The sequence below is a fragment of the Microtus pennsylvanicus genome, chromosome 7 (genome assembly GCF_037038515.1).
Source record: "Microtus pennsylvanicus isolate mMicPen1 chromosome 7, mMicPen1.hap1, whole genome shotgun sequence".
Lineage (NCBI taxonomy): Eukaryota > Metazoa > Chordata > Mammalia > Rodentia > Cricetidae > Microtus > Microtus pennsylvanicus.
The window spans coordinates 46,162,623-46,178,840 of NC_134585.1; the positions used below are offsets into that span (position 1 = coordinate 46,162,623).

Genomic DNA, 16,218 nt, shown 5'->3' on the forward strand with positions numbered 1-16,218 from the left:
TATTAACGTCTGGAGTTTTTTTTTTTCTTCTCTAGAAAATCAGCAAACGGCTTCATCTCTCCAAGGTCAAACACAGCAAGTTCAATGAATCTGGACAACTGGTCGTCTTTCATCTCAGCTCGGTGATATGGTGCCTCTACGTGGTGGTAACGGTGAGTGACTGCTGAGGAGGGAAAGCCAAGCCACCGAGCATGCCCTTCATTGCCGATGAAATGACTGTGAAGGGCTTAATGGGAAGGAAACGAGCTAGGAACAGGTGCCTTGGAATGGAAGCTTGTTTTGCATTCTCCTGGAATTGTAGGGAGCGGCTAGGTTAAGTAGTATAGATGCCACTGAGTGGAGTCATCGTCTTTTACAAAAGTAAGCACTTTTTACACTTTTTGCCTATATTATATGATAGGCATCCACATAACTCCGTGTTGTTTTATCAACCCTGTCTTCGAACACCATCTCACAAGGTAATTTCCCCCCCAGTACTGGGCCTTGTCCATGGCAGATAAATGCTCTTCCCATGAGCTACATTCCCCACCCACAAGATAAACTCATGTTCACTCAGAAGCTCTGATGGTGACTCGAGGCTCCCAAGCTCGGTTTTTCCAGTGCTTCCACAGCCGTGTACTTCCAAACATGGCTCGGACATGGAGGTCTGGCTCTGTTTGCGTCGCTGTGATACAGACCACAGGAAGGAGTGACGACTTACGCCGGCTCCTAGTTTCGGTGCTCTCTGTGGTGACTGAGCCCACTGCTCTCAGCCAGAGGAAAAGTGAACCATTGTATGGACCTTGTGGAACCGAGTGGCTTACCTCACAGTGGGTGGGAAGCAGACACTCAGAGAGGAAGGAACCAGGGTCAGTGTACCCTCTTCAAGGGCATGTCCCAGTGACCTACTTCCTCTGTCTAGGACCCACACCTTAACAGTATCACAATTGATGCCACACGATCCAACCACTTCTCCAAAGCCCCAGCCCTGAGCATTGCACCAGGGTTCAAGCCATAAATACACAAATTTTATGGGCGTACTTCATGTCTAACCAATTAACAAAGGCCAGCATCACCCTTCTGCACATCAAATCCTTTGATAGAGGAAAAAAAATTCCTTCAGACAAGGACTTTGAATTGTCATTTGGGGGTTCACTGTAAGGAGACCCTGCCTGTTTTACTGTGGTGCTAGCTGCCACCCTCACCGGGAGCAGCTTTTGTCTATAACCAGGTCCTGGCAGAAAGCCAGCCTGGGATTTGGAAATATCATCAGCTCTCTGGCCTCAAAGATTCTTCCCTGCTCTGCTGCCTCCTCTCTGCTCTCACTGGCAGAGATGGCCCTCTGTCAGTCATAAGGAGCCCTGTCTCCAGAGCTGACCTCGGATTATCAGGTTCATCTCGGAACACTTTCTGAGCAGCACACTAGGAATTTTAAATGGGAGACCAAAGACTTCCGTCCTCTCAGAGGGGGCTCCCACATTCCTGCTCCCCGGGGACAGGGTCCCATGGCACCAATAGGGCTCTCTGCCCTTGTGTAGTGAGTCTGTGAGCCCCTCCCAGCTTCCTGACATGGAGTTCAATCCCACTTCTTGGAGGCCTTAGCTGCTTGAGGCAATAAGGCCTCCGAGTACCAAAGACACTGGTCTGTGTTGTGGGGAGCATCACCTCATCTCTGAAGCCCTTCCCTTTGCATCCTCACTGCAGCCTCCCACCCTGCCTGTGACCCAACTCAAGGTCTTCTTGGGGGAAATTCTCAGGTCCTTTATCTGGGGAAAGCCCTTTCCCCACTACTACTGAACATGCTCAGGAAGACATGGAGACCAGGGACCCATGCAGGCCCCTGGCTTTGCTTTCTGCGCTCACCTCCTCTCTCCCAGCCATCTGCATGAGAGAAGGACGCCGAAGAATCTGAGAAGCCTATGTAAAGGGAGCAGAAACACATGGTTTTCAAATCACGGTTTTCTGTCGCAACAGAAAAGTGTCATGATTTCTTCCCTTTCCTCCACTTCCCAAAGTCATCAGATCCTGTCTGCTCTGCCTTCAGAATTCCAAAATTCTGAACACTGCTTTCCATATGGGCCACTCCCCCAAGTCCGTGGACCCCCACATAGGACAGATGTTGGTCATGTGCCCCTGGCATCTCTAGGATGCTCTTCTCTTTCAGTTGAGAGGAGAGCCTTCCAGGGAAGCGCCTCTGGCTCCTGCTGTCACTAATGTAAGAGATTGGGAGCCCAGGCCCCTCCCCCTTTTGCCCTGCTGCTCATTTCTTCCTTTCCTGGGGAGTGCACTTCCATTCTGGGTCCTCCACTCAGCCCATTATCTGCTCCTCCAGATGGATCTCTTTAGAGTGTGAGCCAAATCCTGTGTTCTCCGACTTGAAATAAGTTTCCTTCGCAGCTGCAGTGAAATTGTTTTCTCTTCCTCGCTTATGTGGCCTGGGTCCTGGGACCTTGCTGGTGACATCAGAGTGGACTCTCACTCTATGATCAGCTCTGCTCCTCCAGGTCTGCCAGCCGCTTCCTTTGCTGGAATGTTCTGTCCGCAGACATCAGATGGCCAGCCCTTTCCTGCCATCTCTCCTCCTCCTAAGTGCCTCCTCCTCAGGACCCCCCTCCCCACTTTCCACGCCTGTTAGCAGTGTTTTACTGCTTCATGCATGTATTCTGCATGTCTGACTCAAGCTGTCTCCTCGCTCCCTGCCGTACCCTTAGTGCAGTCCCCTGCACATGGTAGGAAAAATGACACTGAGGATGTCCAGGTTTAGGTAGCAGCTGGCTGTGTTATGTCTAAACCCTGCTAGTTTTGCGGTTCTTGTTTGGATACCAGAAAGGAAGGCAGCTAGGGAAATTGGAGGAATTGCTCCGGCATGCTGAGGCCTTGCATGGGTAGATGTCAGGAATTGGAAGAGAACAAAAGTGTTTCACAAGTAGCCCCGGGCCACCTGTCGAGGCCTGGTTTGGGCTGGAAGGGGTTACAGCGCACGCAATGTCGCTTGCGACCCTGGAGCTCAGATGCCTTGGCATGCCCGAACTCAGCAGCCAGCCCCAGCCCTCCTTCATCCTCCCTCAGACAGCTGCCTAGACAGGGCTGGAAAGGGCTCTTCACAGAGTGTGAGTCACTTTTCCTTTGACTCTCAGCTCCACCTCCTCCAGTCCCAGAGGACTGGACATTTGCAGGCAGCCAGCATTTTTCTGAGGAGTTTTTTTGGCTCGTTGGCTTCCAAGTTCTGACCTCTCTGTCTCCTAAGTGAAGAGGCCAGTTGAGAAGTTCCTGTTTAAACACACAGACCCACCCAGGCCTTGGGTCTCTGGGGTGCCACGGATCCTGGCCTTTTGGGCAGAAATCCCCCCCCTTCCCGCCAATCCACTGCCGGCCAGTCCAGGAAGTACCACTCTTCTTGTTAAATACATAGCTGCTTCCTCTAGGAAGGGGCCATCTCACCCTCAGGGTTTCTTGGAATGAGGCCGTGTGGCTCATCGGGTGTCGTTGTGTCCGAGGACAGAGGTCTGATAAAGGCTAGAGCGGGGTAAAGAGGTGAGAGAGCAGCAGGGTGGTGTGTTAAAGCTCACGCCTACGGCAGGCTCCCACCCCAGGGCCCCAGGGCCCAGAGCACGGCACCTCTGTGCCTCACTGTGCGTCACTGAGGCAAGAGGGAGGTAAAGGCTGGAATTAGACCTCTTCCTCCCATGCTAGGTGGCAGGTTCTGTCTGGTACAGGTGTCTGATTGGCCCTGTCACTGAGGTCACCTAGCTCCCTGTGCTCCTGGAGGCCCAGGGTTGTAGCTTCAGGACTGTGGACAGTACTCAGAGGGCTTGGTGTAGGTGACAGGGCCTTAAGGACTTGAGGGCAGGTGGGTCAGCTCTGCTTGGAAACACAGCTTGCAGCTCCAGCGGACACTAGCTTTGAGTGATGATGTCACTAGCCCTGTCCCCTTTCTCGTTCCCCAGCTCAGAACGCAGCTGGGCTACTGGACAAACCTCACCTCGGGAGATCTTTCCTCTCTGTTTCTTCATATCCCCGCCCTTAAATTTCTTCAGAGAAGAGCTGTTAAAAGCATTCACTCATTCATTCCGTTGACTAACGTTCGTTTTGGACTTTCGCTGGGTGTGGACTGGTGATGGGGGAGAGTCTTCTGTTTTGTGTTAATTTCATTGGTTAAATAAAGAGACTGCCTTGGCCCTTTAAAATTACATAAAATTAGGTAGTCAGAGTAAACAGAACAGAATGCTGGGAGAAAGAAGCTGAGTCAAGGAGTCGCCATGATTCTCCCACTCCAGACAGACACGGGTTAAGATCTTTCCTGGTAAGCCAGCTCATGGAGCTACACAGATTATTAGAAATGGGTTAGATCAATATGTAAGAGCTAGCCAATAAGAAACTGAAACTAATGAGCCAGGCAGTGTTTAAAAGAATACAGTTTCCGTGTAATTATTTCGGGTAAAGCTAACCGTGCGGGCAGCCAGGTGCCTGGGACGCAGCCCACCGCTCTTATTACAACAGACTGGTTCCTCCTGTGTCTTGTCATCTTACGATAAAGATTCGTCTTGCCTGTTTTTTCGGAAAGCTGTAGGCCTTTGGCTGAAGAGAATGCCTTGGTTAGGATTTCTGTTGCTGTGATGAAACACCGTAACCACAAGCAACTTTGGGAGGGAAGGTTTATGATCTCAGAGCCTGCACCCACCATCCAGGGGAGTCAGGGTCATGGTGTGCCCAGTTGGGAAGCCAAGCACGATGAATGCTGGGTGGTGCTCAGCTCTCATTCTCCTTTTTATCCTGCCGTGGACCCACATGGCGGTGACAACCACAGAGCAGTCTTCCCTCCTTAGCTTAATTTAGAAACTTCCCCGTAGACATGAGCAGGTTTGTCCTGTCGGTGAGTCTAGAACCTGTTGGTATGAATCATCACAAGGATGTGAAAAGCTTCGGTCTCCAGTGGGTACTGCAATTCTAGTGTATTTAATCCTTCATTGTGGAAACAATTCCAGAGTGTATGTATGGCAGATACCACATTAGGTACTGTCACATAAACTCACGTTTATAAGAACTCTATCAAATTAGTACGCCACTTTTCAGATGAGCCTAGGGAAACTGGGAAGCTCACGAGCTGTTCCAGTAGATGTAGCCACTGTCAGGCCCATCTTCAGACACAGGTCGCCAGACCTCAGAACATTGGCATGTCCCTTCACAGTTGAAGTGCCAGTGGGTCCTTAACACTGGCGTCCTCTGTTCCCAAAAGCTGTTTCTTCCTCTTGGTAACTGATGGAGGCCAGGTGCATCCCTGATCCCTGGACCTGTCACAGACCCCAGCGGGTCACATGGCTATGTCTCTAAATGCCTTCTCTTCTCGCCCACCATAGGAAGGATACTTAACGAACCTGAGAAGCCTCTGGGAAGATTACCCACATGTGCACCTCTCGTGAGTATTTTGTGTGACTCACTAAGGCCACTGAGGACCAGGTCGTGACCTGACCTGTCGAGCATGGGGTTGTAGGCAGTAGTCTGTCTTCGAGAATCTCCACTTGAGGCATCATCTGTATTAGCTCCAGCCATAGAGGTTCCTAGTCTACTTGCAACAGATGCAAACAGAACTCCCCATCAGGGTCTCTGCATTTCTGTCTTGCTGGAAACCCCGGAAGTTCATACATCTTCCATATTCCTTTTCCTGTTTGTGATGCTGCCAAGACCTGGGCCTGTGTCTCTCTGGAGGCCACCCTGTGTCCCTAAGGGATCTCAGAGCAGCAATAGCAAAGGGTGTGGAGCTTTGAAACCTAGAGCCTCTCTATTGTTGCATTCAGTGGTTGCCATGACCACACACTGTGCTGTAATCGGCTGCGTCCTCAGCTTTTCCTTTTCTGGGCTGAGAAAATGAGTGTGACCACTACTGCTTCCTCCAATGCACGGACCTTGTCCTTTGAGTGGTCTTATACGGGTGCTGTGGGTACGGTGGTCTCTGCCTCCCTCCTCCCTCCTTCCCTCCCTCCCTCCCTCTCTCCTTCCCTCCCTCTCTCCTTCCCTCCCTCCCTCCCTCTCTCCTTCCCTCCCTCTCTCCTTCCCTCCCTCCCTCCCTCTCTCCTTCCCTCCCTCCCTCCCTCCCTCCCTCCCTCTCTCCTTCCCTCCCTCCCTCCCTCCCTCTCTCTTTCCCTCCCTCCCTCCCTCTCTCTTTCCCTCTCTCCTTCCCTCCCTTCTTCTCTCCCTCCCTCCCTCCTTCCTTTCTTCCCTCACTTGCTCCTGGTCCTGCTGGTTCCCGACAACCTTGGCTTAGGCCTTTCCTCCTGTTCTTGGCAAGTACCCTGGGGTGTTCTGGGTTCCACTCTGTTGTTTACCTCCCTGGTCTCCAGCTTCCAGGTGAAGTTTTTCTACTTGTGTCAGCTGGCCTACTGGCTGCATTCGCTACCTGAACTTTACTTCCAGAAGGTACGGAAGGTGAGTACTTCCTTCTCCTGCCCCCCCCAAGACACCTCTTCCCCGCAGCCCTCCTGTTGTTCCCAGTGACCTCTCCTTTCCCTTCTTCTGGAGGCATGATGTGTTGGCTCATGACGGAGTCAGCTCTTGTGATATTTCCACACCAACCCCCAAGAGAGAAATGTCAGTGTCTGGGCTCCTCCACCAGGTGTGTGGCCATTGGCAAAATCTAATCTAATCTAGATACTGGACAGAGGAGAAAATCTTGCCATCCCCAGTCCTTCTTGTTGCTTTCCTCAGAGTAATGCTAAAAACTCTCTTCCAGTTCCCGTGTCTTCCTTCCCAGCCTGGACCTGCTGTCTGGCTCCAGGCTCCACACATCTGGCCCACCCTCTTGTCACTAGCCCAGGGTATAGGGTGACTGTGCGGGTAGGGAGACCTGGCCCTTACACATCCCTCGGTCCTCTGCATATTCCTTTAGAGAATGACCATGCTCACTCTCTGCCCGTCTCTTTTCCAGGAAGAAATCCCCCGCCAGCTGCAGTACATTAGCCTGTACCTGCTTCACATCGCTGGGGCATACCTCTTAAAGTGAGTGAGAGTGGAGCCAGCCCCAGTTCCTTGACCTGCGGTGCCCCTGGGTCTGTCCACATGGTCTCCAGCTAGCAGGCATTTGGTAGATACCAACTGTTGAAGGAGTACCATGCTGAGGCTTGGGAATACAGCACGTGGAGAAGGCTTCTCTTATCTCCAGTGCTTCGTGCTTCACCTGGTCAGAAGGGAAGACAGTTGTATGAGCTCTGAGATGCTGGGCGTCAGGAGCCGTCAGAGCCCAGCGCAGTCCGCCTCCTCAGTCTGAGGCAGAGCCGAGGACTTCCAGCCGAGCTGTCCTTTGAACTATGCCTTTGCAGCCACCAACTGGGCTCCTGCCACATGGCGTCCAAATGCTGCTGGAGCATATAGGCCTAGAGTTCATCTCAGTTTGGCTTCGTAATGAAATAAAGAGCAGCTAACTGTATGGTTGTCCTAAAAGTGGGAAGAGTTTCTGCGTTAGACCTTGAGTATCGCTTTTATGAATAGTACCTTGATGAATGAGCTATGCCATTGGTAACTGGGCTTTCCATGTAGGAGTAGAACCCGAACTTTGTGTAGACTAGCCTTTGAGAGCTTCATTGTGGTGCGCAGATGTCCTGGGGCCCTGGTTCTGAGGAACTCACAACAGGCTTCCTGTAAGAATGACTGACGTGTGTTTACATATGTGTGTGCGTGCGTGTGTGCCTGTGTATGTTTTGGAATCCACCAGATCTCAAACTCTGGCTTCCTGTCTCTGGACGCCAAGAACCGTGGCAACTGTTCCAGCTGTGCTCCTACTTTGGGTGCTCACAGCTCACAGGCAGAGGGGTTATGGTCACTGGTTTGCTCCCCAGCCCTGTGTATTGAGCCATACAGTGGGGAGAGCTTCCTGCTGCCTCCGATAGTAGGAAGTCAGACAGCAGGAATTCTTCATATATGTACCCACAGAGCTCAGCAGCCTTCTTCGGGGCCCCGTTTTGTGTGTGATTCTGGCAGACTGAGAATGGAGGGTGCAAGATCCCGTGACATGTATGAGTCAGGTTCTTTGTGGGAACACGTAAGGGTAGGTGACCTAGAAAAAACCAGGTCAAAGGCTGGGAAGTCTGTCTAGGGAAAGTACCTGAAGGTTTAGCAGCTCGACTGTCAAAAAAGATAAGGTATAGTCTGCATGTCCCTCCAAGAAGTGGAAAACAGAATCCAGGCACAGGGAGCAGTCTGAGCCACCACAGGCTTCTGCTCTCGGGCAGAAGGTAAGGCTTGTCTTTCTTCCCAGCCTGAGCCGCCTGGGCCTCATCTTGCTGCTGCTGCAGTACTCAACGGAGTTCCTCTTCCACATGGCTCGACTCTTCTACTTCGCAGATGAGAACAACGAGAGGCTGTAAGTGGGGTGCTGGGTGCTGGCCTGTCTAGAGACCTTTGGGGTGGCACTTGTGCATCTCCCGAGGTCTGGATGGTTGGAGGCTTTTGCTTTGGGTGTCAGCTGCCCCCTTAGTGCAAGCAGCACCCTATGCTTATTCATGTATTAGAACGTCTGGAAATCTCTCCTGGGTTCTGTCTGATTCTCTGTCCCACTCTGGGTTGATTCCTTGAGGGGCTCTCAAAGCTGACACTCCTTTTTACCCCTGTGAGCAGGTTTAATGCCTGGGCTGCTGTGTTTGGGGTCACACGCCTCTTCATCCTCACTCTCGCCGTATTGGCCATTGGCTTTGGATTGGCTCGGGTGGAAAACCAGGTGTTCGACCCTGAGAAAGGGAACTTTAACACCTTGCCTTGCAGGTGAGTTGGCAGAAGCCTGAGGTGGTGAATCAAGGCTCTCTGAGCACTGCCAGGCACCTCTTGAACTTGACATCTTCCCAGGTGGTCAGGGAGGAGGAGACCCTTGAGGCTCCCACACAGTGACACTTAGGAGCAAGTCTGTTGACATCAGTCTCCTGCTTCCATCAAACATGCTTCTCAGCTTCACTGGGCTCAGACCGCAGTGAGGACCCATGCAGTACAGACCCCTTGTCCCCGCTCAGCACATCACTGTACAGAAGGCGTTTCTCGTCCAGGCTAGGTTGATCGTGACACCCTCATGAGACTTTGGAGCTTTGCCCTCTGTGTCTTGCTCTGTGGCCTTCCCTAGCGTCAAGGAAAACAGCCAGAAAGCTATGTGGTCCATGAAGCTATAGGCATTGGAGCGCAGGCAGTCTGTCTAGGGTTGTTCCACTGTCATGTGACATGCTAGAAGAGAATTATTCAGTACTCTCATAATTTAGTTCACTTGAATGTTATTAATATAATGTTACAATATTAGTATAGCTTATATTGCTCTGCCTGTGGGCCATGCACATGGGAGAGATCCGTGGGGGGTGAGTGTGTAACTGGCCCCATCTCCCTCCCATCCCTTTGGGGCCTTCACCTTCCATTGCTGAAGCATGCTGGAGTGGCTGTGCTGAGGACAGGCCACGGGAACTACAGGGATCTGGCCCGGCTGCCCCTACACCTCCTTCCTCACCCTCAGATCCTTCTCTCCCCTTCTGCAGGCTCGGCATGCTGCTGCTGGTGTGTGTTGCCCAGGCCTGGCTCATGTGGCGCTTCATCCACTCACAGCTGCGGCACTGGCGGGAATACTGGAAGGAACAGAGCGCTAAGCGCAGAGTCCCAGCTGCCTCTAGGCTTTTAGCCAGGCCCATCAAGAGGGAACCTGGTGAGTGCCAGGGCTTTGGCCGAGAGCCAGTGGGCGAGGTCTGTCTGCGATGGGTGAAGTAGAGTTGGGACCTGGCTCTTAGGTACTCCACAGACCGGTACTTCTGACTCCTCCTTCTAGATACTTCTCTCAGGCCTGGGGCTCGATGATCAGCATGTGGCTGGGCATGAGCCAGAGACCCAGTATGAGCGGGCTGGCCACAACGGGGCCTTGATCCCTGGCCACTATGCTTCAGGGCAGCAGTGGGTAGGGACTTCTGGAAGGAAGTATGTCCTCTGGGTGGCTTCTGGCAGCCAGTCAGGTTCTGCTGCTGTTGCTGTTGCTGTCGCCCATGCCCTGTGCTACACGGTGGCTGTGTCCTCACCTGCCCTTGTGACCTACATCTCAGCCCACCCCTGCCTCCAAGGCTGGTAGCTTCCCATCTCTCTTCAGGAGTGACTCATAGTGACGCAGTGTTAGGGATAAGCGGCAGGGATGGGAGACCCCCATCTCCTTTGACTCTTGAGCCTTCTTGAGTGATCCCCTATACCCAGAGGTCCTCAGACATCCCAGCCCTAATCTACTGCCCAGCCTGGGGGCCCATCTGCATGCCTGGTTTCTGACTCACCTGCAGTTTGCCAGGCAGCTGCCTGCCTGGCAAGAGCTCCTGTGTTTGTATGCGGCTGGGTGTGAGGAGGCCTGAGGGAAAGGGGTTGGGAGGAGGGGTTTCTGTGCAGCTGCAACTCAAGTGAATTTGTAGAGATGCTTTTCCTCAATAAAGCCTTGCACAATTCTACAAAAGGGGTGTCAGGCTTTATCCCTGAAGCAACTTGTTCCCCATCTCTCCTCTTCATCACCAATTGGTCCTCTGTGGGGCTGAGGGATTGAGGATGTTAGAGGTTCAAGCCAGCATTGCTCAGATGTCAGCGTAGGTTGCTTCTTGCTTTTTGGTTTCTGTATGTCACCCCAGATGCTCTCCACTAAAAGATAGTCAAAGACCAAAAACCTGAGGCAAAGGCACTTATCAAAGACACTAGGGCAGGCAACAACCCTCCTGTACTGTCTGCTGGCTTCCGTTGGTACAGCCGGGTTCCTCACTGGATGATCTACGATCAACAAGGCCATGTCCCCAACCATCAGGCACTCCCACCCTCCACGCCTCCATTTTCCGGCCTCAGTCTTAGCAGGGCCCTCACATGGTCTCTCTCCGTTCCCAGGTTACCATGAAAACGGTGTGGTGAAAGCAGAGAATGGAACCTCCCCACGGACTAAGAAACTCAAGTCTCCCTAAGGCCAAAGTGCTGAGAACGGGATCCACTGGGTGCGGGCCCAGCGGGAGGTGAGAAGCACTGACTCCAGCTCAGCCTCTCCATCCTCCTCGCCATGCTCCATCTCCATCAGCAGAAACCTTGGCGTCACAGGGGGAGTAGCTCTCGACCTTCTTGGCTTTCTCTTCTTCCACAAACCATTTTCAATAAAGCCAAAAATCTTCCTCTCTTGTTCCCTTGAGCCACCTCCTGGCCTCACCTCTGTCCTGTTTTGGGTCTTCTCAGAGGCCTAGATTTTCCTACATGTCTTTCTCGCTCACCTCTTTCTCTTCCTTCATGGCTGTTTCTCTTTCTCCTCACTTCCTGACTTTAATGTGCAATTTCTCTGATTTTTTTTTTTTTTTTTTACAATGAGAGGGAGCTAAGATGGCAGCGGTCCTGTCTGTCAGTCCCAGGACCTGTCTATCTGGAAGCCCCTTGCCAAGGAGCTTTCCTCAGAGCTGTGGCAGATCCTCAGTGGCCTTTGTGTGGATGGGCAGGAGAGAGAAAGGCCATCCCTCTTGGATCACAACATTCTTGGTGCTGACTGACTGACAAGATGTAGAATTCTGGTTCTACACGTCCCATCCCCAAGTGATTTGCTTTGGGACACAGCGACTTAATCCAGAAAGACAGTGTTAATTAACTTTTGAGTCCCAGGACTCCAAGGAGCTTCCAGTGCTGCATTTGAGTTGGAAACCAGCCTGCCTTCACTCTGGGGGGACTGTGCTAAGAACATGCCTTCTTCCCACTTCTACCGCAAGAGCAAAGCATGGCAGACGGTGGCCTCTCCTGGAAAGGTGGCTTGGCGAGAAGGACAGAAGAGTCCGTCTGGACCTTTCTCCAGCTGTGCCAGCAGCTGGACTTCCTTAACCCGTCCACCAGCATCCAAAACCAAAACAAACAGCAGTTACAAACCTGCCCAAGATACGCCGCTCCCAAGTCCAGAAGCAGCCTGCCCATATGGGACTGGATATGCATCTTAGACTTCATCTCCCAAGCTGCAGGAACGTGAAGCCTCAAGGCCTCCATCCCTGTGTGGGCTCCTGGTGTCCCCGGGAGGATCACCTGGCCACCCTTCCTCTGGCTGCACCTGAGTGTTCTTTAAAATTGTGTCCTTTGCTGACATTGCCGAGCACACCCAGAGCATGGTGATGGGCGGTGCCTCAGGGTCACTCCTCCGGCTGTGTGAGCAGACACAGTCCTGTCCACAGGAGTCTTCTTCTGACGTCATAGTAGAAACCAGAGCTTGAATTTCTGCCCATAAACAGGGAGATGGGTCTTCATCAAGGCAGCTTCCTCTCTCCAAGTCACTAACAACGTGTGTAAAGTGTAACTTACCAGTATTTGAGGAATTTGATTCCAAACATCACTGTGGCATTCTTTCCCCCCTCTGTATCCAGGATAAGCATACAGAATAGGGATAAGATTCTCTTGGCTTCTTCTGGGTGCACGTAGGAAGCAAGGCAGAATTTTGAAAGTACGTTTCTGCATTCTCTCTCTCCTTCCCGGGCTCTTGGCAGCCCTCACAGAGTTGGTCTGGCACTTTTTAGCCAGTGTAGCCCAATATTCTGGTTGTGATTTTAATTGAGCTCATACTTGTGACACTGCCTAGAGCTGTGTAGAGGTTCAGCCAGCGGTTCCCAAATCCACCTCACGCCGTTAGTCTAGGTGTCCTCCCAGACCCTCCCCAGGCTATGGCACTGGCAGGCCATTGCCAGCTATTGGCAACAGTTTTGTCGCCAGGCTGGGCTGTTGATACTTGTGACAAGCATGTGATATGTAGAGGTCTTGCAGAAAGAGGTACAAAGAGCAGGTGACATTCTGGATCCAGCAGCCTCGTCACTGTGTGTGGGTTTCTGTTATTCTCTCCCGGGACGGGACACTTGGTGGCCTGACATGATGTGGCTTCATTCCTTAAATGTCTTGCAAGCTTCCCGTGTTGCTAGTCTGTGGGATGTATTAACAGGAATCCAATATCTGGAATGATGTAGGCTCTTCTAGAACATAAGTATTTGGTCAATGGTAGGAGTTAGGACAGTGTTTATTTCCAGAGAAAAGGCCTGAGTCCAACGGCCATACCTCACCAGCCTCGACTTCAGGGATGTTTGTTGGCTTAGGAAAACTACAGGCTACTTTCTTATCCACCCAGGCTCTCTGGAATCGGTGTTGTAGGAAAGCCAAGACTTTGGTAAGTTGGCACAAATCATGTTGCCAGAATTCCAGTAACTAAGTTCCACATCATCCTGTAAGCATGCAGGCTAGCTTGTTCTAATTTGAGCACCGTGGCCTCATTCTTCGTTCTTACCAAGTCTCTCCTGTCCCCAAAGTGCCACAACCCTAGTGATGGACCTGCCACACTCCTCTATTCTAAGATGCTCGGCAGTATCCGCCAAGACCAGAAGATGCTCTTCTCTACCTCAGCAGCCATTGCCTGTTCCTCAGCATCCCTGGGATGCCAGCAGGCAGGAGTGGCAGGAGTGGTGAATGGTGAATTCCCTGCTGCCAGTTGCCCTCCTCAGAGGATTGATGATGGGACGTTTATTTTTACAAGTTGTCCAGGCATGGGTGCCTACACTATGAGTAAGCTCCGTGTGCTCCTCCTACAGCCAGGTGGTTCTGGAGGATGTGGGAGAGAAGCAGACTAAAGCTAGAAAGGGAGGCTTTCTGCCATTGCAGTCAGTCCTAACCCTGTGTGCCTAAATGGTTATGGCTAGCACCACCTAACCTATCTAAGGGTGACCTTAAATCACTTAAATTTAGATGCCTGTGCCCTGGCTATGGACACCATGCTTTTGTGGAATACTTGGGACTGTATGAGCCCATGAAGGTAGATGCCTCCTCCTTTGTCCCCATTGGCATTTTTCCTGAGTGGTTAAAAAGGGGCGTGGGGAGCAGAAAGAGTGCATTCTCCAAAAACGTCTACAATGCTCATGTAAATTCCCTGCATCCTTAACTTAAAGAAACCCACTGACATTTTCAACTAGGGAAGGCCTTTGTATGTGTTTTTGATGGGCTTCAGCCTTCCCAGTTGGGTTTGCAGAAGTCCGGAGTGGGAGAAAGTAGAGGGTCTAGGCATAGCTAACTTTCTCTGCTTACAGGCCTCCAAGTCTCCAGCAGACAAATTTACATTTTTGATCTCTGGCCTCTGTGCTTCACTGGTGTAGAATGGACTTAAGTAAGGCCTGTGGGTCAGGAGAGTGGGGTGGTCGTCTCCCTTACACGACCTCCTGAGCTTGCAGCTTCTTTCCTCAAAAGAGGGGCAATATTAATGTCAGAGTTGGAAACACCCATAGGATCCCTCTCCGGCCTCCGGTTAGCATTAGGAGGACGCTATCACCAACTTCTCACCCTTCACCCTTTTGCTCATGCAAACGTTACTTCCATTGCGCATCTTTCGAAGCTCCGCAGATGAGAAGCCAAGTCCTACCAAGCAGCTTCTATAAACTCTGTTCTTGTTCTTGTCCTCAGCAGGTCCTTGTTCTTTTGTGTTAAAAGTGCCTTATAATGCCTTGTGGCCTTCACTGGTACTGTATGGCCAGCCCCCACTGCCAGGGCTCTAGGACTGACCGTCACATGCAGCCAATGACACCATACCTCAGCATGGCTCCAGGTAAAAGGGACATGGGTTGACAGTTTTGACCCTCTTCTCCTCACACACAGATCTCGTGTGTTCTCCTCTTCGTCTCAAGCGTCCCCTTGTCTGTTGCCTTTCGGCTTGGCTGGTGGCTGTGGAAGCTTGGTAGATGGCCCCACTGCAGGCACCATGCCTCGTGTAATAAGGAAAGCTTGGAGGTTGGGGAGAAGGTCACTTTGTACCTCCGCGGCACGCCCCGCTCTTCTGGTCCTCTCGCTGCCACCCCCAGACTAGATACAGCATCCTCCTCCCACCTGTTGTTCTTCCATGTCACCCCAAGTTTGTACAAGGAATGCATTCACTTGGACTTCTGGGTCCAAGTCTTAGCTCATCAGAAACTTGCTTGGAAACAAACTACCTATGGTCTGGTAGCTGCCAAGCTCCTGGTTTCCTGTCAGGGTTACCTTGTGTTCCTAGCACCAGCTCCCTCCCTGACTCTTGCCTGCCTGTCTACCTGTTCCCAGTCCTCTTCCGGGTTGTGCAATAACCCTCCCAACCAGTGGTCTTTCCCACAGGCCTTCGTCCCTTGCTGTATCCCGCAGAGTGGGAGAGAGGGGACCCATGGGAGGGGTAGTCATCATCCCTTATACAAGAGTCAGCCTCTTCCCTTGTTAACTGTCATTCTCATGGTCCGGGTGGGTTGCTGTGGCAGTCTTCTAGAATGTGTAGCATTGTCTTAGAAATTCTTATCTTTTTTTTAAAATGTGTTGAAAAGAAAAACAAAATCCTCAGGCTGGGACATTATCCCTGTCTGGGAATAGGGTCTGCTCTGGTGTTGCCAGCATCACCGTCACCGCGGAAGGCATTCCAGAGTTTCTGTCCCTGTGGGGTGGATGGAGATTGTTTCCAAGAATCAGCCACAGTGGTGAGCGCTGCTCCCCACCCCCACAGGACCTGGCTGTGACCGTGAGTGCTCTCCTTCTTTGGGGCACAGATTGGCATGTGATGAAACCTCACTTTCAGTTACACTGTTTAACAAACCACATGGAGGATGAGAAGAGGAGCTGGTGCCCTGGGCAACGCAGAATGCAAGTGTGGACACATGGACTGTTTCTCTACGTTAACCTGTTCATGTTATGGACCAAATTCAACAAGGAACTCAAGGAAAATGTGTAACTGAGTATTTATGCTTTCGTATAAAACAGTTGGGGGGAGGGGTGTCTTTTTACTTTTGGTGAATTTTTTTTTCAAAGTTCTTTTTGCGCTGTTTCTCTCTGGTTTTTGGAAACAAGCTACAGTTTTGTATGGATTTTTTAAATGTAATTTTGGAACAAATGATCAAATATTTTCTGAAATACCTGAATAAAGAGCATAGAATTATTGGTCATAACCATTTCTGGTAGAACTCACTGGTGTGGTTTTATAGGATAATATTATTTAGTCTTTATTCTTCCATTTGTTTTCACTTTGGAAAAACACGCATTCATGTAAACTTTAGCTGTTGTGTCTAAAATGTTTCACTGTGTAGTAATTGGGTTAGCATGTATCATTTTTATCTCATCTATAACAGTGAGTTAGGAAAGGGGATTTCCTAACAGGTTCTGTAAGTTGGATGCCCCCTCCTTCAGGTAGTCCTCCACGCTTTTGTTACTCTCCAGCGATGTCACGCAGCTTGAAGGAGAGGTAGGTCTTGGTTTCTATGAGTGCAGTGT

At 51.2% G+C, this 16,218-nt stretch overlaps 1 protein-coding gene across 1 annotated transcript in view; it reads left to right on the forward strand.

Annotated features, from left to right (window-relative positions):
• Positions 1-15,894, forward strand: part of Tram2 (translocation associated membrane protein 2) — a 75,168-nt gene extending 59,274 nt beyond the window's left edge. Inside the window, exons 4-11 of the mRNA XM_075980642.1 lie at positions 36-152; positions 5,337-5,395; positions 6,318-6,402; positions 6,902-6,972; positions 8,228-8,332; positions 8,587-8,730; positions 9,480-9,643; positions 10,840-15,894. Of these exons, the coding sequence (XP_075836757.1) occupies positions 36-152; positions 5,337-5,395; positions 6,318-6,402; positions 6,902-6,972; positions 8,228-8,332; positions 8,587-8,730; positions 9,480-9,643; positions 10,840-10,913 (819 nt within the window). The 3' untranslated portion in view covers positions 10,914-15,894. The remainder of the gene's footprint in view (positions 1-35; positions 153-5,336; positions 5,396-6,317; positions 6,403-6,901; positions 6,973-8,227; positions 8,333-8,586; positions 8,731-9,479; positions 9,644-10,839) is intronic.
• The last annotated feature ends 324 nt before the right edge of the window (positions 15,895-16,218 follow it).